Source organism: Myotis brandtii, unplaced genomic scaffold (assembly GCF_000412655.1).
Source record: "Myotis brandtii unplaced genomic scaffold, ASM41265v1 scaffold131, whole genome shotgun sequence".
Taxonomy (NCBI): Eukaryota; Metazoa; Chordata; class Mammalia; order Chiroptera; family Vespertilionidae; genus Myotis; species Myotis brandtii.
The window spans coordinates 4,249,462-4,277,283 of NW_005354632.1; the positions used below are offsets into that span (position 1 = coordinate 4,249,462).

Sequence of the window (27,822 nt, forward strand, 5' to 3'; positions counted from 1 at the left end):
CGGAATCAAAATCCCGCCCGCGGGGCCCCGCACTCTCCCGAACGTTGCTCCGCGGCCCGAGCCCTGAACCGCTCGTCCTGCTGGCATTGTCTGGACAGGGGCCGCCCTCGCGAGTTTCAGGAACTGGGTTAATTTGGGGGAAGGACGTGCCACCGTGTAGACTAATCCTGCAGTGTAAACACACACATACACACACCCTCCTCCTTCCGTGTGTAACCAGTTACTTGGCGATTAAAATGAAACACATCCCTTCAGTTTTTCAACGAGGAATATCTACGTAGAATCCGAAGGAAGTGGACGGGGCAGCACCTCCGTCGCACGGATGCCCCTTCGCTCCCCAGCTGCCCCCTCCCCCAGGAGGCACCCGCGTTACACGAAAGCTGCGTTTTTAACGAGGGACACAGTCCTAGGTCCTGGAATGTCTGTGGCCCGCCTAAGCGCCTGGACACGCTCTTTTCTGTCATCAGAGAGAGACTCACCTATTTAGTTTTTTCCTTCTCTCGTGGTGGGGAGGGGGGTGATAAAAGTTGAGAAACACTCATTTAAAGCACGTGATACAGTGCCTGCCTGGTAGTAGAATCCCTGTGTGTGTTGTAATGTTTTAAGTTCCTTTTCTCACGTGTCCCTGGAAATAGAATGAAGAATCCATCCATTGTTGGAGTCCTGTGCACAGACTCACAAGGACTTAACCTGGGCTGTAAGTACCTCCCGCAACCCTTTGGTGGTTGCACAGCATTTGAGGTTGACTGGGAGTCAGTGTGCATTACCCTGCCACTTTCCAGCCACTTCTGTAAGCAGATTATCTACCGATAACGAGAGTAGAAGATTGAACTTTTCACTTGGTGCTTGTGAAGGTAGAAACATTCCTGCACTACAGTCATTTCTGCTGAAATAGTATTTGACCCATTTTAAAAAGTGGGTTGAGGAAAGCCTTCAGGTAACATTGAATGTGTGCCGTCTGCTTGGACTGCGAGGCTTCGTATACTGATCTTCTCATTCTCACATTATTCCTGCAAGATGCTATTTTTAGTCTGCACTTAACAGTGAGGCGGCAGTAAAAATGAGGCGTCAGAGTTGGACACACCTGGGTTCAACCGCCTGCTCTTCTGTTTGCTTGGACCAAAAAGAACCTTTCCGAGCCTGTTTCTTTACTGGGTTGTTTACTAATTATTATTATTTTTTGTTTAATAATTATTATTATCGAATTACATTTATTGAGCTTTTACTGTGTGCCAGGCACCGTTCTAAGTATTCTACATATACTAAGTCATTTAATCCTCAAAACATGAGGTAGATAAAGAAATTAAGTGGTTGCCCTGGCCCGTGTGGCTCAGTTGGTGGGAGCATTGCCCTGTGCACTGAAAGTTGGGGGTTTGACCCCGAGTTGGAGCACTTTTGGGAGGCAACCAATCAGTGTTTCTTACATCGATGATTCTTTTCCTCTCCATCCAAAATCAATAAAAGCATATCCTTGGGTGAGGATTAAAGAATTAAGTGGTCTAGCTGGGATTTGAGTCTGGCTCCAAAGTCTCAATCACAATACTATAAGATTATATGTGTAAATCACAACACATAACCCAGACATAATGCTCAATAAATGATAACAATTATAGATGAAGAAGTAAGTAACTAAGAGGGTGGGGACACTTGCCAGCTCACTAATGGAAATTCAAGGAAATATAAAACTAAATTAGTTCCTTAAACAAGCCTTCAAGGCCCAAAAGACTGCACTGTCTGTGCAGTTAATGTTCTGTATAATAATAGTCAACCCAACAAATCTGCTACAGTAGCATGTCTGTTACCCGATTTAGCAGATAGGCTTGCATTGCCCTTATGTATGCAAATATATTGTAAATTAGTAATTACTTTTTGTGCCTGCCACCCAAGGTTTAGTTATTATCTACAGGCCAAAACAAAAGCCAATTCTGTTGGTATTGGAAAACAGCCGGCTTATTCTAACGGGGTGAATTGCTCACAGAATGTCCACATATGCTGTCAAGGTGGACTTACAGCTGAGCTCCCGAGAAAACTTTCATACCCTTTGAGGTGAAGCTCAGTAAAGGAAATCAATTTCCTATGAGGAATTCAAGTTTCAACAGGTCTCTTGTCTGTACTGCTGTCGATCTCACCTCCGAACTTCTTGTTGATTTCAGCAAGGTTCCTGTGAAATGGATTTATGACTTTCAGAGCGACTTGAAATTACAGCTTCCTTATATGTTTGAGATGGTGTTTAAAGATGGTGATGGGAATGACTTTGAAAATTGAGTGTCTGTTATGGCTTTATTGATTGAGGAACTGGTGTGTGGCTTTCTCACTGAGGCAACCAGCCGAGTACAGCAGAGCAAAATCATTTCATGTCAGTAACCTAAGAGCCCATGAACTGAACTCTCATGAATAATTCATGAGGTACTACTATAGCTCTAAGCTCATTTTTAAGAGTTGGGCAACATTCTATCATCTGTGTCTTCCAGGCCGTGGGACCCTGTCAGATGAGCACGCCGGGGTGATATCTGTTCTAGCCCAGCAAGCGGCTAAGCTAACCTCAGACCCCACTGATACTCCTGTGGTGTGTCTAGAGTCAGATAACGGGTGAGTCGAAGGCAGCAGGTCCCTTCCTTTCCTTTTTATTTAGGAAGATTTTTAGAATGACAGGGGCCTGCCCTGTGTTCCTTGGTGGTTCTTCATTCAAAGGGCAAAGTAAAAATAGGAAGACCAATCAAAGAACAGAAACTGCTTCTGTAATATGGAAGTACTAAAGATCTTCCAAGTGAGTGTCCTCAGAATGACGGACACGAACAGAAGACAAACTACGCGATATCATCACAGCTCGTAAAGAGAAAGTGTGTGACAGTACACCTGCAGATAAAACCAGGAAAATAGTACAGTGGTTGTCTCTCAGTGCTAGGGAGATGTGTCATTTCATTTTTATAGTTAATACTTTTCTGTATTTCCCAAATGTTTTCCTGTGTTCATATATTGCTTATATATACATGTAGAAAAATGGCATTTTCATTGTGTCCTAAACCATTAACGTCATACTGCCTCCCACATGCAACGTTTTACTGAAGGTCTTCCGCTTTGCCTTCCAGGAACATTATGATCCAGAAACACGACGGCATCACAGTGGCTGTGCACAAGATGGCCTCCTGATGGCGCCCAGGTTCTCCCGGAGCGCGTCTGCTCCTTGCCTTACACTGTTAGTTTCGGTGGTTAGGCCTGTCATCCAGTGAGCTTTGGGCACTTTTGTATTAATTTAGGCTAAGTTGCTTTTGGACACTCTGTGGACTGACTTACCAAAATATTAGTAAGAAAGGATCTTGTTTTGCAGCAGCAGGTCTGGGTGACTTTGTATATAGAATTCTGTTGTGTTCAATAAATCTGGTTGGAGGAAAGCTTGGATCTTTTCTGGATTCTTTAAACTCTTATCAGTCTGAACACGCCCGACCTTGCCCTAACTCTTATCAAATGTTCATTTTTTCAATTACCAAACTGAAAATTGTTTCAGAGGCCTTTGTTCCAAATTATTCTCTTCTCTTTCAGAAGCTTCCTCAAATACATATATCCTCACAGAAGTATCCATGGGTATTAAATCAAGCATATCCCTACCCCATAATAAAAATATAATGGCTAATATCATTAAGCACTTACTATATGCCAGGAACTCATTTAATTCTCATTCATTGGAAAGTAGGGATATTCGTGTCTAGTCTTCACCACATACTCAGTGGAGTGAGGGTAATAGTGACTTAGGAGATATCAAGCTGCAATTCTTGTTGAATAGCTTTCGGGCCAAGAGTCAGAAGGTTGGAGGTTAATGAACTTATTTATGTTTAGATTATAGAAGTTTTATTAAGTCAACTGGGTACAGACACCAAAATGCTAATATCCCAATGGTGGCTAAGGAGTCTTTGTTCTTGATATTAGGCCCCAACTGATTAATAAGAACCATTTTTAGTGAACTAAGTATCAATAGTGGGTCTAATAATGTGCAGTCATATATATATTCCTCACAACAAACTTGTAAAATAATATTAACATTCTACGGAAACATATTCAGAGAGGATAACTGGCCGAGAGTCTGCAGGCTTAAAAGATGGCAAAGTTGAGATTCTAACCAAGTGAGCATTTCCCACTGCACCCCAAAGCTCCTCGATGAAAGCAGTGCCAGTTCATCTCTGAGGCCTCTGCAGCCCTCCCAGCCCGATGCCGCTGCCACACTGCGAATCTGCCCCGGCCTCTGCCTCCATCAGAGCTCTCCGTCAACGTGAAGCCTGGCCTCGTCTCATCCTGCGACCAGAATCACAGATCGCCCTGCTAAAAGCGACACACTCCACCAAAACCAGTCCTACAGGTGTTTACTAGACAATGCTTTCCGAGTATTTCGTAACGACAACACTGAATAGTACTCACCTTCTCTCTGGGGGTTTTGCCTTCTGCTGGAGGGTCATTCGGTCCTTAGCACCAGCATCACGTAACTATCATCCTATCGCTACTCATAAAGCGTTTCCCAAACCACTTGGCTGGGATTCTGCTAGCATGTTCATCTCTAAGTATTAGTTTGGTTTTAAGAGCCTGAGAAGCCACTTACTTTTTAAAAAGGAACATGCATAAATATGTGCAGACTTTCCAACTAAATCAAGAAAAACGCAGGTTAGCCTAACATGCATTCTGGTTTGAAACCTGGGATGTGGGTGCTGGGGAGATGAAAGGCAATTTCCTGTTGACTGGTGTGTGTGTTTTGAGGTGGAGGGTGGAACAGAAAGGAAATGGGATAAGAAAGCTGAATCATCCCCGTAATTTTCTAGGAGACTCAGCCTTAACCATTTCCAAAATGCAAGAAGAAAAGTTTCATTAAAATCCAAGTATACACCTTCTCTGGGAGGTGTCTGGTGGTAAGGCAATCAAGTATGAAAAACAGCAATTAAAATGGTGTCTGGAACCCTATGTTACAGCCCAGACTTAGTCAATTCATGTGCTAGTAAGGTCACACACATGGGCTGAACTGAGCACTGCCATTTGAGCCCAGGAAATGGACCTCCCAACCCTGGAGAGGGTGTGTCTTCTGTAAAATAAGCAAGTCCTGAGGACCCTGGAAGGAAAGGCGGGGGCACAGCTCTTGAGTCCTGGGGCCTCATTCTTTGCCTTGAGTATAGTGTTAGACAGGAAGCTGAGGCACATTAAAATAGAAAGAATTTGAGCAAAAATCTATTTGAATCAGGCAGCACCAAACCTGAAGTAGGTAAGAGTGCTCCACAAACAGCAGCTTGGGGAGAGACTTGTAGAGAAAAGGCAAAAGCCAAGCAAGGAAATGACTGGCTGTCACGTAAGGCCTGATTGGCTGTTGGTGACTGGCTGTCCTTGGGTTTTCATTTCTTCACCTTGAGGGGTTTACAGGCCTTGACTTGGGTTTGCTTATGTAGCCACCGCAGCACCAGAGCCACCTCCTTGTTTAACTGATTCAACGGTAGTTACTGAGAGGATTTTCCACTTGGTTTACTCCGATGCTTGCTGTTGCGCCTACGGGCAAACTCTAGCCAGGATGGGTGGTGTCAAATCTGCCTCTGCTCCTCACGAGGTAAAGTCCACTGGCCGGGAGCCCACATCGGCCCTGAGGTCCTCAGTCTTACATGCTCACTTGTTCTCACAGCACAACGTTATGAACTCCCTCGGAAAAACAGTAATAGTCTAGAAAACTAGTTTATTTCTCTCCCCGGAGTGTCTCATCTGTGAAGGATTCCTTTGCTGAACACCACGTCAAAGGTAAGACGAAAATAGGATTGTGCATTGGGGTTGGTTTCCTATAATGTTTTGAATGACCCACAGGCTTCTCCCCCAGCCCAGCTGCTCACCACACGGCCATTGCGCATGCCCGGCCGTGGGTTCTCCTTCCAGTAAGAGACAGTCTGCCTGCTGACCTGACAGTGGGAAATGAAGCATGCTGGATCCCTTCCCCAGGACTCAGAGCTGTGCCCCTGCCTTTCCTTCCAGGGTCCTCAGGACTTGCTTATTTTACAGAAGACACACCCTCTCCAGGGTTGGGAGGTCCATTTCCTGGGCTCGAATAGCAATGCTCATTTGTGAGGAGGTAGCAATTACGACACTTGCACTCCTGGATGCTTTCCAGCATGTTCTCCTGCAGAACCACAAGACCACCATCACACCCAAGAGGCACAACTTTGCTCACAGTCCACATTCAAACTCCTCCAACTGACCTCCCAAAGCTCTTCGCTTTTCCTGGTCCAGGGTCCACTCAAGGAACAGTCATTGCATTTCGCTGTCATGTCTATTTGGCCCGGGGGTGGGGAACATCTGGTCTTGCCAAGGCATTAGGGGTGAGTTTGACCAAATACAGCAGGCTAATTTTTAAGCTGATATTTTTGTGCCTGCAAATGATGTTATAAATATCCAAATGGCGTACGGCAGTTTTACAAAGGTTCCGCAACCCTGATTAGCCCATTAGAATATTCTCATTTTAGCGAGGGCTTTGTAAATGGAATTCCTAACCCAAGGCAACCCCCCCCCTTTTTTTTTTAATTTCTCTAAAGTCAAAAGCTCACCCAGGGGACCAGAGGGCGGTGCACAGCTTCCCCTGGGATCTGGTGTGCAGACCTGGGGGGAGGACACCGAGGACAGTGCTCGGAGCCGCCACCCACAATCAGTAAGGTCGAGCTTTGCAGTTAACTCCTTTGAAATTCCTGCCTGAAATAAACTGAGTGGTCAACTTAGTGCCAAACTGGTGACAAGAGATTTCTCTTCAGTGGCTTCGAAATCCCTCAAATCACAGCCTATCATTAGCTTCTCTTCCTTCTCCCATGATTCTGCCTGGATTGTGATTATAGAAAAAACAGGGACCAGGCAGCCTTTACACGTGACTAGGACATGCTTCAGGAGATGTCAAGCCCTGTGAGCGGCCAGCGGAAGCCAGGAAGCAGCCTGCAGGACAGTCCCAAAGATGTACAAAGTCCTGCTTGCGTTTTGGAGGTTAAAATTAGTCTATAAACAACTTTAGAAACAAGAGGAAATCATCTATTTTTAGAGTTGGACTAAAAAAAAAATTACAGTACAAGTGGTTTTATACCGCAGTGAAAAGTGAAGTGTAAAAGTTTAGATCTGTTTCTTGTCAACTCAATCAACTCCGTCTTGGGTTTGTCCCAGGGACCTGCGCCATGCTGAGGGCAAGGAAGGCCCCACCCTACACCCAGGCCCTGGATGGAGGTTGGGGATGGATGATTGTGCTTCACTTCTTCCTGGTAAGGATTTCCTTTCCCTCCTCCCGCCTGCAAGGCGGCCTCTGGAGGCCGAGGTCCCTTATGAAAGCCTTGGCATTTGAATGGAAAGGGGGCAGAGCCTGTGTATTTCTGATGTCTGGAGAGGGAAGGACACAAAATTCTGAACCGGGAGCCTGTTTTTTCTCCTTCATCCGTAAGCCAACTGGACTGGGCACTTGTTTCTTAATGATCTTCTCTATCCCTCTTCCTGATCTGAATGTCCCCTACACCCAGGCCCTGGATGGAGGTTGGGGATGGATGATTGTGCTTCACTTCTTCCTGGTAAGGATTTCCTTTCCCTCCTCCCGCCTGCAAGGCGGCCTCTGGAGGCCAAGGTCCCTTATGAAAGCCTTGGCATTGAATGGAAAGGGGGCAGAGCCAGGCCAGAAACTGCCAGTGGTTGCTCAAGTCAGCCGTCCACAATGGGCCCAGGTTGAAACCGTTCACCTGAGCAAAAGCATTCCCATCTGGTCTCGTCCTCCTCCTCCCTCCCATCCCTGCACCACAGAACGCTCCAGTCACCATCAACAGTTCTGCCCTGGCTACATGAGGTAGTTCTGGGGACAAGCACACATTGAACCACCCCGGAAGTAGCACTGGCAGGGGCTAAAGCGTTTTTCCATGGGGTCCGCACTCAGCCCAGCGTAGACTAACTGTTGGCAGCGACCTCCTTCACTCACAGGGGATGGGGACATTTCCTCCGTCCTGCCTGCTGCTGGCTTCCAACCCTTCCCCACCAGCCACACGTGAGCTAGAATCAGCCCCTGTGTATTTCTGATGTCTGGAGAGGGAAGGACACAAAATTCTGAACCGGGAGCCTGTTTTTTCTCCTTCATCCGTAAGCCAACTGGACTGGGCACTTGTTTCTTAATGATCTTCTCTATCCCTCTTCCTGATCTGAATGTCAGCATGGTCCTTCTAGAATATCGGTGAATCCTATCACAGCTAAGCCCCAAACAACCCTACAGATGGGCACTAGCTCCACAGCTCGTGTCCCCAAATCAGTTTACTCACAGACGCCCCTTCCCTCCCAACCCTCCCTCCTCCCACAGCCCTACAGCTCAGGCCTCCTCCCTGGTGACAGAGAAGGGAAAGCAGGAGCAGAGGTCTCAGCCAGGACTTGTGTAATACAGTCCCTAACCAGACGGCCATTTGTGACACATCAGCCTCATTACCAAAGAACGTGGAATCTCAATGTTACTAGAAACTATGCTAAAGTCTGAGAGCCCTTCCCATGGCTGGGCCACCTCCCCATATACAGGCTTGGCGGGATGGCACTGTTGGTGAGGGTCTGTCTGGTTCTCCCCACTTTCTCCCCAATAACCACCCTGCTTTGCCTACATTACCCTCAGGATAGGAAGCTATTTAACCAATGTAGTTGCTGATAAGAAAAACTGCCTCATAACCAGATTAATAAACAATGTCCTGCTTTGGGGGGCAGGGGTGGGTGGGTGTGATGCTGCTTATAAAAGCACTAGAGGCTGGGCGCATGAATTTTGTGCGCAGGTACAGTCCCTAGGCCTGGCCTGAGGTCAGGGCCATCTTCCCCGGCTGCCCGCAGCTGGCCCCTCCCCCCATCCAGGTTCCCAGTTCGCCATTGAGCGATAGGAGCCTGCCGGCTGGGGAAAGGGACCAAGAGGTGGTCAGTGCGCCTCTTAGTGACTGGTCGAGTGGGCATTCTGGTTGTTCTGCCGTTAGGGTCAATTTGCATATTACCCTTTCATTATATAGGATAAGATATACTAGGTCCCAAAATGTTAACAAGGAACATTAACAAGCTAATCGCCTGCAGTTGGAGGCCAGTTAGACGCCTGCTTTGGTGACTGTATGCGTCACAAGTACTTTTCTACAACAGATGAGCTCCTGAGGAGGTGAGGGAAAAAGCCACCCGCGACATGTTCTCTGGGAGCTCCTGACTTTTAAAAAAGGACTCATTCTAAGCTGCCACACTTCACATAGTGGCATGACTGCCAATATTCAGTCTGCCTCACTGGATTGGATGTTTCATGAGGACAGGGACCATGTTTGCTCACTACTGTAAGCCCAGACCCTATAAACAGCCTGGAACATAGTAGGCACATAATAAATACCTGTTGGTGAGTAGATGGACTGACTGATGGGCAGACTTCTGACTAAACAAGAAGGTGGTAAATGCTGAAATTGTAGAGATGGGCAGGGGACTTGTATGACACGTTAAGAATCTTGGTTTTTATCTTGAGGCTCTGAGAGCTAGTTAAAAAAAAAGAAAAGAAAAAGCATAACCAATGGACACAAGACACTGGGGGGTATGGGAGGCCAGGGGAAGGTCAAGGGGAGAAAAAAAAAGGAGACATATATAATACTCTTTGTAATACTTTAAGCAATAAAACAAAATTTAAAAAAAGAAAAGAAAGAAATGAAGCAGGAGTGATGGGATCAGATCTGCAGGCCAGGAAAATAGCTCGGGCTGCAGGGTGGATAGGGATTGCTGGGGTGAGGCCTGGAGGCAGGGGCATCCATTGGAGGGATGTTGCAATGATCCAGGTGAAAACACAGTAAGGCCCTAAGTTCTGGAGCAGCGATGGGGATGGAGAGAATACAGATCTGAGCTACACTGAGGAGGTAGACCTGTAAGACTTGCAGAGTAACTGCAGCTCCAGGAGAGTCGGAATCCTGGGTTGTCTCAGGCAACATGGAGGCTGATAGATGTCATTCGGTGAGCTGGGGGGAGAGGGAAGGGAGGGAATCTGCAGATGGCTTGGGTGGACTGACTTTGGACAGTCTGAGGGGCGTGCGGCAGTCCATGTGCATGTGGAGCACGGGGTCTGCACCCTGAAATTTGTGAGTCACCAGCATCGGTGGTGGCTGGAACAATGAGACGGGTGGGTCCAAATGCCAGGGAGAGGGCGGAGCAACCAAGAGCAATTAGTCCTGGGGGAATCGAGACCTAGGGAACTGGTGGAGTTGCCCACAGAGGAAACCGAGAAGCAGTCAGAAGTCAGGGGTCCAGGCATGCAGCACCCCCTAAGGGAAGGCAGAAATGTCCAGAGGAGCAGAAGCTGCTGAGAAGTCAGATGACAAAGGGCTGTTAGTGTAGCCACAGGGAGTCTCTGATAACCTCGATAAGAGCCGGCACAGCGGGTGCCGAGACAGAGGAAGTGCAGATAACCTAACAGACTATTCTTTGTCTGTGAAGGTCAGGAAGAGCAAGGGGATGCTACAGGGGAATCTAGGGTGGAGGAAACTTGCTATTAAACAATAATTTCTAACAAAGCCTGATGCTCTTTATTCAAAAGGGGCCCCTGTGGCTGACCCAGCCCCAAGACAATATTCTAATTAAAATGATCTGGATGAGGAAGTTCTTGGGGGGGGTGGGGGGGCGGGGAAAGATAAAAAGGAAATAATGGTGCTGGATCAGCCACAGGAAAATTTCAAAGGCTTTTGTTTTGGGGTGAGCCCATTGACAACGTCTGACCGGACTCGGACAGGACTAAAACCCAGCGACCTTGGTCCAAAGCATGGGATGAAATCCAGATTTGTCTAATCCGATTAACAAAGCAGAGATCTAGGCGTGGGGAAAAGACTTTTAATATCTGAGTCCAAAGAAAAAGAGGCGTGCTCTCCCCGCAGGGAGCACACCCTTACCATTCCCTTCCTCTTCTTCCCCCACAGGCGTGTACCTCCTAAACTCTAAAGGACCCCATGGGACTTGCCCAGTGAACAATGGGCAGCGGCAGCTCGTCCTGGACAAACCCTCTGAACTTGTCCACAAGGCCCCCTTTTCTCTGACTCCATAGTGAGCCAAAGCAGCCCAGCTAGGCCCATTTCCCCGCCTAACCTCTCCTCTGTTTCTTCTTCTATCCTAGGCCTGTCCTTGTTTCACTGTTCCCAGCTTTAATAAACGTTCTCTCAGTGAGGGGGGTAGGGGTTGGGGGAGAGAACAGAAACAAAGTTGGAAGGTTACAAGATAAGGGAGGCACGGTAGACGCAAAGGCTGACCTTGGCTTTGTTGATATCCACAGGGGAAGACGCAGACTCAGTGATTAGATACAAGTCATAGCCACTTGCTTTGCCCAGACGTCAAAGACGGACCAGAGCGGCCAGCTTCTGAACTGAGAGACCAGTAGCTAGCCAAATTCAGGATGCAGAGGCCAGTACCCTTTAGATGCCAGCACAGAACCCGTGGTTAAAGAGGAAGGATGTTTTCCAGAATGATGCCTCACTGTGTCCTTGCTCATGATGGCACAATCACCACTCTGTATATTGAACCAACAGAAACAAGTCTGGGTTGTTCGAGGTTCTTGCATGTTCTGTAGCCCCACTTCCTGATAGAAATACCTCTGGGTACATGCTGATGACAAACTGTCCTAATGAGGGCCTGATAAAATAGTTTTCACTTTTAAATATAGAGCCCTGGCGTCCATAGCATTGTTCACTGTAAATAATGAAAAAGCAGTAGCTTCTATCAAGTTAAAATGGGAAAAATCTATTAAGGGACCTCCTTACCACGCCCAACTTTTGCAACCTCGGAGCACCACCTCTGGTTCTTAGTCCCTTTCTCCAGACAGGAGAGAATACTATTTCTGAAATACGAGTCTAGCTGGGGATGGAGGGGAAGGTCTTGATTCTCTAGCAGGTAGGGGTTAAGGGAACGAAGAGGCAGGCTGACTCGGCCGAGTGGGTAGGTGGTAGCAATAAAAGGGAAATGAGAAGGAAAAGTGGGCATGGGACAAGAGAAGACTTTCGTTTTGGATGAGTTGACATGAGTTAGTATGGTAGACAGTTATATGAATGAGTTTGAAATGCCTGAAAAATATTAATGGTTAAAGATAATAAAATCATAGTTAATAATTTGAATATTAAGTGCTACTTAATGGTCCCTGAATTGATGGCTTGACTTAATGATTGTTCAACTTTTCAATGGTACAAAAGTGGTAAATTCCATGAGATATTCAATGCTTTATTGTAAAATCGTCTGTTGGATGATTCTGCCCAACTGTAGGCTATCGTAAGTGTTCTGAGCATCTCTGACGTAGGCTATGCAATAATGTTCAGTAGGTTAGGTGTATGAAATGCATTTTCAGCCAAGAATATTTTCAACTCATGATGGGTTTATCGGGGTGCAACCCCAGCATAAGTTGAGAAACACCTGTATTAAGTACTTTACCAGAACCTTCTCAATCTTCGCAGTCCTGTGAGCTAGCTAACATTGACTTCATCTCCACTATACAAAAGAGGAATCTTAACTTCTGTAAAATACAAAATGTACGAAGCTTAACTCCCCCCCAAATACATCCTGCATATCAGATATTTACATTACGATTCATAACAGTAGCAAAATTACAGTTATGAAGTAGCAACGAAAAGAATTTTATGGTTGGGGGTCACCACAACATGAGGAACTGTATTTAAGGGTCGCAGCATTAGGAAGGTTGAGAACCACTGGTCTAGGGGCATATATACTAGCACTCCACACAAAGAAACCTGACCTCCAAGGAGAGCGCCTCCTAGCGGGCATGTGACCCAACCAGGTGACCTGGTTTACTCTTGTCCTGGCACAATTAACAGTGCTCCCTTTTGCTCTGAAAAGTGTCTCAATTTGGATAAATTACTATATGGTCACCCTACTTATATATCAGGTGATGAATGGTACTCAGCTCAAGAGCAGAGTTAAAGCAAAGCTAACCCAGGAACTGATAGGAACAATTCATCTTTTGGACCAACACGCATCTCTCACAAAGGTAACTGGACTCGGCTGTGCTTAATAGATGCTAATGTCATAGAACAGTAGAGTAGGGGTTGATCTGGGTTCAAATGGCAACCCCAGTACCCCCCTCTTCAGCAATTTCCTTAAACCTCAATTTCCTGGTCACTAGTACAACAGTGACACACCTACTCCACAGCCTTGTGATGATTCAAGGGGATACTCATGTAAAGTGCTTAGAGAAGCTCTTAGGGGATGACCACCCCATAAAATATAAAATGCATGAACGGTAAGTGCTGGTGAGCTGGGGAATCGGAACCCCGAGCAGCTGTAACCCCTCTGTTGCACCCTGACTTGGACTCTGTCTGCTTTCATTTAGGTCAACATGTTTGTTTTGGGGATGAACAAGACTTTTGCAATTTTCTTTGTGGTTTTTCAAGAAGAATTTGAAGGCACCTCAGAGCAAACTAGTTGGATTGGCTCCATCATGTCATCACTCAGCTTTTCTGCAGGTATGAAGCCCAGGGATAAGGTCGCTGTCCAAGGAGAAGGCCCAGAAGGCGATTCTAGGAACAAGCATGAGGCGCGCTACACTCAGGGTCGTTATTAATACGGACAGCCGAGAAAAGGACAAACCTGCAGTGTTTAGCCTCCACCTGACTTGGTGAAATTGGAAAAATTACAGAGTTCAAACAAAGAAAGTGGGAGTCCAGAGTCCAACTACTTAACTGCATGATTTCTCATGCCGTGTTTCTTTCCACAGTGCCTTTCCCTAGGTTCAGTGAGCCACCCTGTCAGCTGGGAAGTCAGACCTCGGAGTTCTGACCTGATCACCTAACCTTTCGCAAAACAAGTTGGGAACCAATTCCTTTTCCCGCAGTTCTATTTGGAGCCTAGCGTGGTGCAGAGGTTAAGGAGCAAACTTGTCCTAGTCATAGGCCACCAGACGCACTCTCAGTGTGTGGAGGTTTTGCAATGCATTCTCAGTAAGCTTCACCTCCAAACCTGCTTATTTATAATTTTTTCCTTAAAAAACAAAGCGAACAGTGTGGGACTGGGACTGGTAAAGCCCAACACAGATACCTCTGTGAAGGACACACAAGACTCTGAAGTGTTTTCCTAAAGCTGCTCATTTCAGCCGACGCCAGGATAAGGGACGCCAAGCACTCACCTAGTACCAGCTTTTCTTTCTCCCCAAGGCCCCCTGGTTGCCATTATCTGTGACGTATATGGCGAGAAGACTGCCTCCCTGCTTGGGGCCTTCCTCGTTTCCGGTGGATATGTGATCAGCAGCTGGGCCACGAGCATCCCCTTTCTGTGTGTGACTATGGGAGTTTTACCTGGTGAGTCCACGGTAAAAAGGTTAGAAAAAAGGGAACCAGGAACCTCCCTCTTACTGGCCACGTGTCCAAAAGGCCTAGTTTCATTATCTCGGTCCAGAATATCCATCTGGTATAAGGCACCTCATGTAAGTGATTCCAAACTATTATGGTTTTCTTTTTAGGTTTGGGTTCCGCTTTCCTGTACCAAGGAGCAATAGTGGTAATGAGCAAATACTTCAAAAAACGATTAGGGCTTTCTACAGCTATTGCCCGTTCAGGGATGGGACTGACATTTCTCTTGGCACCTTTTGCAAAAGTCCTGATAGATCTATATGACTGGACAGGTGAGTCATTCTAAGTGTCTGACCTATCAACTATGCAAGATTTCAAGTTCAGTTTTTCCCCTTGATGACTGGAGGTGAAGATGTTTGGAGCCAGAGTAGAAATGATTTCTAAAGAATCATGCTCCTCCTCCTTGGGGAATACACAGCAGCGAGATCTTGAACTACTTGCAGGCTCTGCCAGCCACACCAGCAGCTCCGAGTTCAGCCCAGGGTCCTGTCTGGGGCACAGAGCTCCTCTGTTAGCTGTGAAACACCCTGCAGGGACAGCGATATCCCTGGAGAGACAAGGGCACCCTCTCCTTCCACCACCAAAGAATTCTTTCCAAATTCTCCCTTTAAGAAAAAAATCTGCATAAAACATGCCTCCTCCATTGGACTCACTAAACCAGAACCAAAAAAAAAAAAAAGGGGTAAAAAGATTATGATCCTTAATACGTAATCTTTTACACAAATGAATGAAAATCATTCACTTCACAATTTTCTTTGTGCCTTACAGAAAATATCTGTATTAAATCATCTTACATTACTGGAAACATGATATGCACATATGTATGTATATGTCTACTTCTTAGAGAAACAGACATAAGTTCACAGAGCAGTTGTGCAGGAGTCTCATGAACAGGCCCAGCTGACAAACCCGTGACAGGATGGCGGGACCTGTGGCCAGCCCTGTCTCTAGGAGCAACACACACACCTCAGCTTCAGTCAGGCCACACGGAAATCAAGACCTACCTACTCGGCTTCAGAGGCGAAACTGGCACCTGCCTTCTTTCAACATTTATACCCACTTCAGAGCATTTCAAGTCCCTCTTCAAAACACCATGTAATTTTCTAACACTTGAAATAGCTCCCCCGGCTCCTCCAAGAAAACCCTTATTCTCTTTTCCTTTAGCACAAATAACTCTCCTTCCATGCCAGCTTTCTGGTATCCTATCTGCAAAAGGCCACCGTTTCACAAGGATACAGCAGTGTGTATGGTAACAAGTCACCAGATTTCATTACTTCCAGTTAAAATCGGGAGACAAAGTAGTACCTCAAGGAATTATCGCGCTATGACTATTTAGCAACACTATGAATATTCTGAGCCTGAGAACAGGGCATTATGAAATGAGAGGGGTCATTTTTAACAACTTCGAGATTTCTATTTAGGTGCCCTTATGTTATTTGGAGCTATCATACTGAACTTGGTGCCTTCGAGTATGCTCTTGAGACCCATCCACAGCACAAGCGGGAGCAACTCTGATGGGAAAGATAAAGGTAGCAGCCTGCCTGCAAGTGGTCCAGAGGCAGGGCGCGGGACGGACATGTCACACTGCAGCGAGACGCCAGAGTTCCCCATCAGGGACAAGACTATGCAGAAGGTTGGACAAGCCGGTACAGGTTTCATAGACTCGCAACACCAAAACGAAGAGGTCAACAATGGGCCAAACAGGAACAGACTGTTCCTAATACCTAAAGATGCACGTTTCCAGCAAAAGGCTACTTTGTGGAGCTGTAAACAAAACCTCTGTGATATTTCTCTTTTAAAGAACCCTTTCTTCTGCATATTTACCTGGTCTCTTCTCTTCAGTCAGCTGGCATATTTGATCCCTACCCTCCACCTGGTAGCCAGAGCCAAAACACTGGGGATCGACATGATGGACGCCTCCTACCTCGTTTCTGTAGCTGGTGAGAAACCCTACTGCAACCTCACACTCAAACGAGCAAACAGAAAGTCTTGTTAGTTTTTCGTAGGTGTCTGACACAGTAGACATTAGGTATTTGTTGGAAAATACAGTATTTTTAAAAGCTGGTGCTGAGTGGCGAGTGGCAACCACCACTCGAGGAGCAAAAGAAATTCCAGGCAGACAGCATCGTGCACTGGTTGAAAGGTTTCATTCTGGAGCTAGACTTCCCGGGGTCAAGTTTTTGCTCTGTATTTCCGAGCTGTATGACCTTGGGCAGGTTATGTGCTTTCTCTGTGCCTCAATGTCCTCATCTGTAATATAGGGATAATAGTACCTACCTACCCTGATACGGTTATGAGGATTAAACAAGTCATGTATGAGAGGTTTAGGATGGTGCTTGGCCCATTGTAAGCATGCAGTCATGTTCTACTAATATTTGTAGCTAAGCATTTTCCACTTGAACTCATAGTAAGACATATATATGCCTGTTGAGGCTAGTCACTAATGGATTGACTGATAGTTTTTAAAAACTGAGAAGGGATGAAATGGAACCGGTTATCTCCAGTTATCTGGAAAGTCTCGGTAGCTCACAGTGACTTTCCTCTGCAAGACTATTCACCAAGCCTTACAAAACTGACTGCACTCCGCCTCCAACTGCAAAGGTACTCTCAACCAAATAAAATGTATGTACACACACACAAAAGATACATAGCTCAACAGACGTTCTCACTAAAGTGTCTAGTAGTATCAATGTAGATGAGATTAGGGCTATATAATGGAACAAAAGAACGTAACAAACTCAGTATGTGTCCTAGGAAATAACTGTAAAAATACAGAAATGGTAGTATTCTGTATTTTTATTTCTTTTTAATGTGTGTGTGTGGAGCAATTTATGTTTGAACTGTAGGAAGGATTTGAAGCATAAAACCACCACAGCTCATGCTACTGTTGGGGAAAATCTCTTGGTATTTAACCACTACATTAGCTTCTAACAGGATAAAGGTTAAGAATTTCTGTTATGAAATTAAGCGAAATTGTGGTTCTTACATTTTGTTCAAGTTACATCATAGGTCATGTTCAAAATATGATCTCCCATTTCCAGACTTCCTACATATTTTCCAAGTTAAGCATAACAACCTCTGGAGAAGGACTTAATTTTCAAATCCTCACATGCAATTATAAAAGAGTCCCAACACCTCCTTTTTCTTTTTGTAAACATAAGGCTTTATTATTTATACTCATCATCCACCCTCTGACTTCCCCAGGACACAAACCGGAGGCCCACTAGTCTTTACAAACGCACACTTCCTTTTTGAGGAAGGCTCCCTGAGCCCGGGGTCCTCTGTAACCAGGGACTCCCAGCTCAGTGGTATGAACTTTCTGGTAATTTATTAGATGTGTCTGGAGTACTTACTAGTAAGTAAATGATATAATCTACTGATAGGCAAATGAAACCGTTGTTGTTTTTTTCTCGTGTGTCCTAGCCTAAGGATGAAGTCTTATTACTTAGGAAAAGATGCCTTAGGCATTTACATTCTTCAAAGGGACTGGGAAAAATGGAATTAGGATTTCATAAAACCTTTCAAACTTCTTCTAGGTATCACTGAGGCAGTCAGTCAGCTTCTCTCTGGATGGATTGCTGATCAAAACTGGACCAGCAAGTACCATTACCACAAGTCTTACCTCGCACTCTGCGGCATCACTAACCTGCTTGCTCCGTTAGCCACCACCTTCCCACTACTGATGACCTATACCGTCCTCTTTGCCATTTTCTCTGGTGGTTACCTGGCATTGATACTTCCTGTTCTGGTGAGTAGACACACTCATTAACATTGTTAAACCATTTAGTAAAAGCAAGGATGAAGAATAATGTTGCCCAAAGAGAACACATATTTTGTATTAATTTTATGATTACAAAATATCACAGCCAAGGCCTCAGAAACCCTGTAGCTATATCCTAATCCAGTTACTCATCTTACCTCGGGGGTTGGAATGATGGGAGGACTGTCCACAGGGAACAGGAAAGAAATGGAAACCAGTAAGGGACCAGCAGGATTCCATTTTGCTGATCAGTTTCCCAGGTCAGGCTTCTGTTCACTTCTTCCCTTCAGTTCTGGAAACTTCTTTGGCTCCCTCTAAGACACAACCCTGAAGAGCTCCTGAGAGAAAAAGGCCTTCCTGACCAGTGTGACTTCTCTCTTACTGAGAGAAGCTCTGTATTTCAACAGGGGCACTTAAAAAAACTCTTCTCCATTTTTACCCCCAATCGACTTCAAGTCCTGGACCCAAGTGGAACTGACATACAAACTTCTGGGTTCTCCTTAGCACCAAGTCCCCATGTGCCGGAACACAATCCCTGGGCGAGTTCTGGCCTCACGGCCATGTTAGCCCAAGTGCTGCAGGAAATACACGAGGCTTAGGCAAAAGCCAAACTTTCTAAAGCTGAGTCAACTCCTCATAATGTCTGATTGCTTACAAACCAATGCTCAGCCTCGGGTGGATTCAAGAATCCCACTGTCAGCTAGATTGTAAATATTATTTCCTAACAGAGAAGAGCAGCGAGGTTCAGGGAAAAACGTAACCCTGAACCACCAAAAAGACTTAAGAAACAAAAACCAATGTCCCTTACTCATAAAGGGGAAACACTGCCTGCCTCGAAAAACTTCTGGTCCCTATTTGCCTCACCTCTTTCACAATTCGGAGCACAAGGCCACCCAAATCACCCCAGCAGTCAACGGTTCAGTTTGAGATGACAAACAGTATTTGTCCCCTCGTAGGCACAGGTCTCCACAGAAGCTCACCCGCTATCTGGCTAACAGTGAATTCTAATCCCTACAGGTTGACCTGTCTGGGAATTCTGCAGTACACAGGTTTATGGGACTTTCCAGTTTCTTCACTGGGATAGCTGTCCTTTCTGGACCACCGATAGCAGGTAACAATTTAGCCATGTTCTGAGCAAATGAAAGAAAATGCCGACCCGTGATTAACAGGAACATGTAATGACAACATCAGGTTAAAAGAAACTGATGATATCTGTGTTGTTCCTGTAACAACCCTCACAAGCCATCACCAGTCCAGGAGAATCTGAGGGTTAATTCAACAAATGTGCATTAAGAAGTTCTTACAGCCTCTTGGGCGTCTTAAAGCAGAGATTGTATGCATGTCTACTTGTCTGGGAAGACAATACAGTTTTATCGAGTTTTCAAAGACCTAGGATGCTTAAAAGAAAAAGAACCACTACCATTTTTACCTGAACAGGAGTCACTTTTATAGAGCTTGAAACTGCAAGCCTGACCCTTTTGCTCTTCTCAACATCTCTTATTTTTTAAAAATATATTTCAGAGAGGAAGGGAGAGGGAGATAGAAACATCAATGATGAGAGAGAATCATTTATTGGGTGCCTACTGCACACCCCCCGGGCATGTGCCCTTGACCAGAATCAAACCCAAGACCCTTCAGTCTCCAGGCCGACGCTCTATCCACTGAGCCAAACTAGCTAGGGCTCAACATCTCTGATGGTCAAAGGGGGATGGAGGCCCTTCACTTTGTGTCTGTACCAAAGGTGGGAGGATACTGGGCCTAAAGGCCAGAATCTCTGTGGAGAGGCTGTGTGGGGCCGCTGGTGAACATTAAATACAAGTAGAGTACAATCTGGGGGAGTTCTGATCATGTAAGTTAGCTTTAAGACTGAAGTGTGTTGTTGTTGTTTTTTACTCACTTTCTACCTAACTGGACACTTAATCCAAGACTATTAAAAGACTAACTACTTATAGGGAACAGACTTCAGTATTTTCCAAACTATAGTTCTCAATATATTGGAATGGAGAAATTACTACAGCATTTCCAAACACCCACAAAAAGGGATTCAACTTAAAACTTACGTTTGCCTCCTTCAGTCCTGAAGTGAGGCAGAAAAAGGGTCTGAGCTTGCCCACTATCATTCTTAAAATTGGTACAAATATACAACCAAATCCTTATTTGCACGTATGAACACACATCTTCCCGTGCTGTCCAACTCAGTCTATACTTCATACCTGGAGAACAGGCTGGGATTTAAGAGTCAAGCCAGAATTGTTCTATAGGGACTAGTAAGAGAAAACCAAACACCAGAGACACCTGGCAGAACTACTTTATGGCCAGCGCCCAGGTCAGTGAGGTACAGAAAAGAGAGCCCAAGTACAGTTTGCTCATTGCATTTCTTTCCATCTTGACCCCTCTTGACTGGGTCCAATGATGCCTGGAACTCTCAGCCTGTCAGGCCAAAGACATAGGGCGGTAACCAATTCCAGTGCACAGCGCATCTCATGCAACTGAGAAAGGCAAGGAACTGAACTACAGCATGTTTAGAGATTTTACATTCCAGTTTTTGTACACATCTTAAAATATTCAAAGAGGTCCGTGTATGAGAGACGAGGCATGTTTTGTGAGGACCGCTACCTGAAAAGGAAAAGCTGCAGATGTGTGTGTGTCTTGAAATCAATTTCTTGGGTCGTGATCTTTTCATTTATCTTTGAATGAAAAAGGATAGACTACAACAGAGCAGATTAGAAAACAGTGCATCCCTTTATTGTGAAACTTTTATTTTACACACACATACCTATGTATTTCAAGTATATGTGATGTAAAGTACATTTCTTACTATCAGTGAATAAAAAAAAAAAAATTTACGAGTCTTTTATTACCCAAAGTCCACAATGCCCCAGCTCTATATGTCAGCAGAAAGGAAACTCATGATATAATTTCTACCTGCTAATTCTGAGCATGTTATTTAGGCAACTATAAATTTTTTAAGTTCTGGGGGGAAAAAAGTCAAAGAAAGTGTTAAGGCTGCTGCTGAAAGCCTATGTATAGATTTTTGGTCTGACTCTCACTGACCACAATGCAGCACTGCCCACTCAGTGGGAGGGAGAAACTTCAGTAAGTCTTTGTCTCTTTAACACAGTCCTCTGTGAGATGACAGAGGACTTGACAAAGGCCATTAGGTTTGTTCCTAAATTCTGACACCAACAGCAACTACCAAAGAAACATCAGAAATGCTGCCTTAAAGATTCACTCAGTTCTCAACAGGACTGGGCAGTTCCATTATTGTCTTCAGCTTTAAATAAATCAACAGGCTTTCTGGTTACAAAATATTAAATTCTCAACCAAGCTTAGATCTTCAAATTGTACGAGATTCTCATTCTTTTTACTTACCTGTTAGATTTGTTATTACCAAATCGCAAAAGTTGAAATTCCTATAAAAGATTACAGGCATTTTAAGTTAGAAATCTAGCAAACAGTAAAACTTTCCACAGTAATCCTCAGTCAAACGCTAGTTAATAATGGTTACATCAGTTATCTGAACAATATTTTTCTCTTTCCTGTGTGGAAATGAAAAAGAAAAGCAAGTTAGTCATATACAGCATATTTTCATAAAACATAGAAAACCCATAAGAATCATACCTGAGTTTGTTATGTAATCAAACTTAGATAACAAAAACACACTTTTTTTCTTTTAAAAATGTAAATAGAGCATTTGGCAAAAAAAATTTATTTATATACCTTTAAAACCATGATTATGATAATATAGTAGCAACAAAATTCTTTATCAAATCTTTGCTGAAACTCACTGATAGGGACTGAAAAGAAGTTTAAAATTACTCCCTAACAACACACCTCCTCCACAAGCCACCCCATTGCCCACTGCACCCATACAGCCCGCCCCTCCTGTTCCTTTACAATACTCAGTGACAAATTCATAGTTAATAATGTGGCCTATTCCAGACTAGGCCAGCTCTAGGGGGTGTTCTGACCTAGGGCGATCAGCAGAAATACACATAGGCCAAATGTCATCACTTATCCAAACCCAACTGCTGTTTTTGCTGGATGCTGGCCTCCAGATCTACATGCTGGGGAAATGAAAAGCACTGCTATTTTAAAACATTATATTTCTAGTAGACCCTGTTAACAAAAGTAGACCTTCAGACAGCAATATAAATACAAAAATAGTGCCTTGGACAAAAAAAAAAGCAAGTGTATAATCATATTCTCCAACATACTAGTCAAATGTAAGCTGCTTATGTGAAATTCCTAATCTTCTATCCAAAGGCATTTGATGTGTGAGCTCAAAATGTTAAAGGCTCAGTTTCATGTAAAAATAAAACCAAGGGCCTATATTGGCTGACTATAAAACAGAACTGAATATAGTTTCCCTCTCTTCCATATACCCCCCATTCCCAACTGATGAGTGTACATACTATGCTAATATATATTTATATCAATCCCAATTATCTTCTGAAAACTCCTTTAAAATACCAGAAACAATTATTTGATAGCTCAGTACTCATTCAATAATTACCAAGCCCCTTATTAGCACAGCTCTCTCCTAGTTGTTCCGTGGGATACAGAGAAGACAATCTTTTCTTAATGCTCCTCCATCGCTCACTGAGTAATGGCACATACACGGACAGGACTCAATACTAAAACCAGCAACCTGGAACCTCTAACACTGAGAATTAATAGAACGTGCATTCTTCTTCCACTTTATTAACAGAAAATTTAGGTAAGCCATGTCTCCATTTTCTTACCTTTAAATGAAGACTTTCTGAGCTGTGGTATAAAAAGAATGGCCATAAATTATACTAAAGCTTCACTCAATCCAGAGGGTACTTCACAAAAGTGTTTGTTGTTTTTATCAACAAACTCGAGGAAAGCTATTTCTAAGGCCAAATAATTATAAGTCGATTGTACGCCAGCACAAGTTCAAGTTAACTAGTTCCTAAAGGAGAAATACATCTCTCCGCATATAAACCTAACCAATGGACACAGACAATAGGGGGGTGAGGGCATGGGGGGGGCGTAATGGGGGGATAAGGACAAATATGTAATACCTTAATCAATAAAGAAATTAAAAATGAAAAAAAAAGACAGAAAAAAGAAATACCTCTCTCTCGTACTATTATTTGCTTACTTCACAGCTCATCAAAAATACCATGGAGTGAAACTGCACTAACTCTTCATCTGTGTTTTATAAGAAAAGACAGTGGCTAGATGAAAATTCATCCAAGTTTGCCTCTGTCCCACTAACACAGATAAGTTCACCTCCTCATGAAATAATAGGTCATGTTCTATGTCTCTTCCTTCCTCACTTCAGATACAATATTAAACAAATATTACGCCCAGTCCTCACTCCACCTGTTATCAAGCATATGCTCCACATTCATCAGTCATCTTGGCCTATCAGTTGGGAATTTCTCCATGGCCTGAAACTGTATTTGAAAAACAAACAAACAAAACAACTCAACCTTTTGGTCTGCTATAAGTCCCTGGAGAGTGGGAGGAAGTGGGGGCAAGTGAGAAAGCAGAGCAAGGTTCTCTGTCCTCTAAACCCTGAGGGATATTATTATAACCTCAAGAGGCAAAGGAAAACCATGTAAATTATCTCTGTATCCAGTGATTCCCCCACAAACAATGCCCATGCAATTTTATTTTGACTCAGTATTTCCAGGATTGATGACGCCCTACAAAAATATATATATATATAAAAAAAATCCAAATAGCTCTTTAGTATGGTTTAAAAAGAGGAGGGGGGTTAGTCCTTCCCTTGCAAACATATTCCTTTGCAAGGCCAAGGATTTAAGCTTCAAAATCCTAACACAGACCACAATCATTTTAGTAAAACCCACAGCACAGAGCCAATGCCCAAAGCTCACCCAATAAATCTTACTGCCAGTTTCTATCATAAGGCGTTTGGAAAATTCCGGTCTTAAAAGACACTGAGGTTGAAATTTGCTAAACCACATTTCCCAAGATTACTGAAAATATCTATGTATTTTCCCATCATGGCACTGATAGAAAATACGGTATAGTACACCCAGAGTAAAACAACAAGGCTGCTACCCGCCAGCCAGCAGCTCCGGTGGCCTGCGGATGAGATCCCTGTCTTGGACCCTTGGAAGCTGGCCCCTGTGCTGCAGCCCATCAGCTGCAAGTTCTGGTTCAACACCGCTAGTCTCTTACAGAATTCTCAGCCACTAACTTGAACTAGCATCAAGGAACTTTGGAATTAAGGACTTTCTGGGTATATTTCAGGTTTTCACAAGGTGACCAACAGGAAACCTAATAGTACTAATCCTAATAAAAAAGAGTCATAACTGAGCTCAATCAAGTTCTAAGATATTAAGGTCTGAATACTTTTAATACAGGTTGTTAAACTCATCTTTAAACATGTATGGCTTAACCCATAACATTATGTTAAATAGTTTTAAAATGCTGACATTTTATTAAATGAATTTAAAATCCTAGATTACAAATCAAACTTGACATATTATTCTAATCCCTTTTGTGTTCACTGTAAGAAACTGGTTTACAAAACTAATGAAGGAAGCTGAGCCCTATCTTCTTAGTTGTTTTAAATTATCATAGGAAACATTATTAGACATTCCTGCCCAAAACATGGGTTATAGAGCTATAGATGAAGTGATTTGGAGAACAAGTTTTTGTGCCTAAGAATCAACTGGGCACCATCCAGGATGAAGTTCCCTTGCGGGGAACCAATGAGCGACGAACATGCATCTCAGGTGTCTGGAGACACTGAGGATGTGCTCACAGGGGACTGCAGCTTGGGAAGTTGCTGGCGTACCTCAGGGGTGGCTACACACATGGAGTGGACACACAGACATACACACTTTCCTGAATTGTGGATGGTACCTAATCACGACTTTCTCTGCTATGGCTACAAATGAACCCAGACTTTTGAATGTCAACTATGTGTGTGTTTCCATTTAAAACAGAGTGGCTTTTGAACTACCAACAATAATTTCTTTTAAAAATATATACTTAGAAGCATTAAAGTGGTAGGGTTGCAAGTGCACTGTTATACAGCTTTTTCATACTATTCTTTAAAAAGTACAGAGATCTGATAAAATCTGACCAATTATACAGCGTTCTTTTATTATTCAGTGGTGGGGAAAGGCTAATTATTCCAACCAAATAGAGTGGGGGGGGGAAACAACAACCAAGTTCTGAATTTAACTTACCTAGCAGCCACTTAAAGCTAAGCTGATTATGACAACTAATACTTTCATAGATAATTAATCAATAATGCATCCTACATTTCACCTCATATTTGCTATTATAAATAGACTCCTAAAAGTAAATACTCACTGCACATTATAATCCCACTGAATGGCAGTTGGGTCGTAGAGATAAGATAAAAAAACATATATACTAACATCTCAATTATCAAGTATAAAGAGAAAAAACAAATTTAAAACAAATTATTTCATTAATCTTTAATGTTTCTAAAGCAACATTCTGACTTTCAATGTGTGTATGTGGGTGAAATTAAAGGCTTATAAGCATTTTCTCTGAAAATGTTTTAGGCCCTCTGGGATTTCTTAAAAAACAACTCATTTTCACTACTTTTAGCTATGCTCTCCTGACCTTTAGCAACACTGTTTATCTCCATACCCAAGAATTTCTAGTCTTTCCCATAGTATTATTTCTAATACTGCTGTCTCATAATTCACAGGAGATTATGCTGGTAAATTTGCTGTACTGGTGGGACTAAGGCAACAATGACAAGGGATAAAAGGGAGTGTGGTTGTTTTTCACACTTCCTCCTTCCTAGAAATTTCTAGAAGTTGAGAGATTGGTCACCTATTTTTCAGGTATATAAAGGTCAATCACAATCAACAAGGACTTGTCCTAGTAAGTTTCACCCACTCTTTTGCTTAACTCCAAAAAGCATTTGTGGTCACTGATCAAACAAGGAGTCAATAGGTAAAAAGCAACTTAAAGTTAGCTGAATTTAAGAGGCGATAAAACATTCCATCCATTCATTACATTACGAACAAGAAACATAAAGCGAATGAAAAATAACTAAAAACATTTTTAAAGTCTGTTTCAGAGCCAAATAAGAGAACAAAGAGGACAAGGTATACTCTATACTTCCAGTGAGAAATCATGTTCCAAGATATAAACAAAAATCAAAAGACACAACGTACATCCCATGAGGGCAGACTTCCATCTATTTTGTTCATGGGTATATCCCCAGTACCCAGAACTGTGCCAGCGTACAGCACCAACATTTTTTAAATAAATAATCAGAATAACAGCTTTAACTCTCTAAGTTTTTTTGGATTTTAAATATAAAAGCCATAATGTAAGTGTGCATTTAAAAACATAAAATGCATACAATCTCTAGAAAAGGGGTTGCCAAATGTGGTCAGTGGACTCCCCAGAGGTCCTGAGACCTTTTTAGGGAGTCTGTGAGGTCAAAACTGTTTTGTTTTTTAAAAGGGGTTTCACTTAAGTTCTAGTATGTGCCATTAGCCTAAGGATTTCGAGGACCCCTCCCCATTCATGCTTTGAAAGAGCACGTCAGGGAGAATTTCAGCCATCATTTCACTCACTTGACCAAATAGTCAGTTCCTTTTCCTATGCTCTCAGGGTGTCCTGAACCTCCCCTTCATAGCCCTTATCACTTGCAATTTATGTGGTTAACACCTAACCCCCCACTAAACTGTACAGTCTGCGAGGGCCAGGACCACGTCTCTTTGGGGTCATCATTGTATCCTCAACCCCTAGCACACTGCTGGGAACAGTAAACACTCAAACATTTGCTTGGGGGTAGGGGAGGGGGGAGGATCAGTTCTCTTACTTTTTTTCTTTGGAAAACATTAGGAATTTACAATTGTTTTCTTTGTAAGAATGGTGCCTTCTAATAAGATTCATCAGAAAATGAAATGGTAGGTGTTCCTAATTTTCTCCAACTTCTAAGATCGGAGATGAGTTCTGGGTCCACAATGACTGTCTACATGGGTTGAGTCCCTAAATCAAGTGAAACTGATGCAAGTAACTCCATCACTAGAAATAAGACAGGTAAGGAGCTGGACTAACTTTCTAATAGGTCACAATACAGACTGGTTAAGTACATGAGGTTCTTTTCTTCGAGAAAAGTTCATGGCTGAGAATGACTAACGGGAAGGTTTGCTTGGCTAACAGAAACCATTCCTTCCTTCCAGGCTGGTTATATGACTACACCCAGACATACGCAGGCTCCTTCTACTTCTCTGGCACATGCTTCCTCCTCTCTTCACTTTCCCTTTTCTTTGTACCACTGGCTGAGAGATGGAAAAGCAGAGTCTGACCGGAAGGAGAGAGGACTGCAATCAAGTGCAAGCTTAACAAAAGAAAAGCTAAACTCGTAAGTCATTAGAAACAAAAGAAAACTTACAGGAATAAGTTACCGGACACAAAATTTCAGAAGAACAGTTTCCTCATTTGTAAAATAAGAAGGCAAAACAAATAGTTTTTAAGGTTCCCTTTTCCTTTGCCATTCCTAAGAATGAATTGGTGGTAAGAAAGGGGTAGTAGCAACTGAAAGCATGCCATTTGTTAGTACTTAATAGGTTATCATTTTAATCAGTTAAAGCAGCCACCTTAGTTATTAAATGAGAATCAGAATGTAACTGTAATAATAACCAAACTCTCAAATGTGCATGGTAATTCAGTCAATAAAATAAGTGAAGGCAGAAAAACATTTTCCTTAATTTA

At 43.5% G+C, this 27,822-nt stretch overlaps 3 protein-coding genes across 9 annotated transcripts in view; 2 read left to right on the plus strand and 1 right to left on the minus strand.

The window, feature by feature from the left end:
• The first annotated feature begins 491 nt into the window (after positions 1 to 491).
• Positions 492 to 3,392, plus strand: LAMTOR5 (late endosomal/lysosomal adaptor, MAPK and MTOR activator 5). Its single transcript, XM_005860044.2, has 3 exons — positions 492 to 697; positions 2,472 to 2,589; positions 3,090 to 3,392. Exons 1-3 carry the CDS (start codon positions 637 to 639, stop codon positions 3,148 to 3,150), a joined length of 240 nt encoding a protein of 79 aa, XP_005860106.1. The 5' UTR covers positions 492 to 636; the 3' UTR covers positions 3,151 to 3,392.
• A 2,123-nt stretch (positions 3,393 to 5,515) lies between these two features.
• Positions 5,516 to 27,791, plus strand: SLC16A4 (solute carrier family 16, member 4). Of its 6 annotated transcripts, XM_005860045.2 has the most exons (10): positions 5,517 to 5,760; positions 7,156 to 7,202; positions 7,503 to 7,550; positions 13,331 to 13,463; positions 14,133 to 14,294; positions 14,456 to 14,617; positions 15,767 to 16,285; positions 17,882 to 18,093; positions 19,123 to 19,216; positions 27,291 to 27,791. In XM_005860045.2, the coding sequence occupies exons 2-10, from the start codon at positions 7,167 to 7,169 to the stop codon at positions 27,413 to 27,415; spliced, it is 1,491 nt and encodes a 496-aa protein (XP_005860107.1). In that variant the 5' UTR covers positions 5,517 to 5,760; positions 7,156 to 7,166; the 3' UTR covers positions 27,416 to 27,791. The 6 variants fall into 6 exon arrangements, with proteins under 6 accessions (XP_014390094.1, XP_005860107.1, XP_014390095.1 ...); XM_014534608.1 differs by lacking the exon at positions 7,503 to 7,550 and having other exon boundaries at positions 5,516 to 5,760; positions 7,156 to 7,250; XM_014534609.1 differs by lacking the exon at positions 7,503 to 7,550 and having other exon boundaries at positions 5,518 to 5,760; positions 7,156 to 7,250; positions 14,151 to 14,294.
• Positions 20,829 to 27,822, minus strand: part of RBM15 (RNA binding motif protein 15) — a 31,008-nt gene continuing 24,014 nt past the window's right edge. For both annotated transcript variants that reach the window (XM_014534603.1, XM_014534604.1), the window contains one exon: positions 20,829 to 21,644. The gene's annotated coding sequence lies outside the window, so the exon portion shown is untranslated. The remainder of the gene's footprint in view (positions 21,645 to 27,822) is intronic.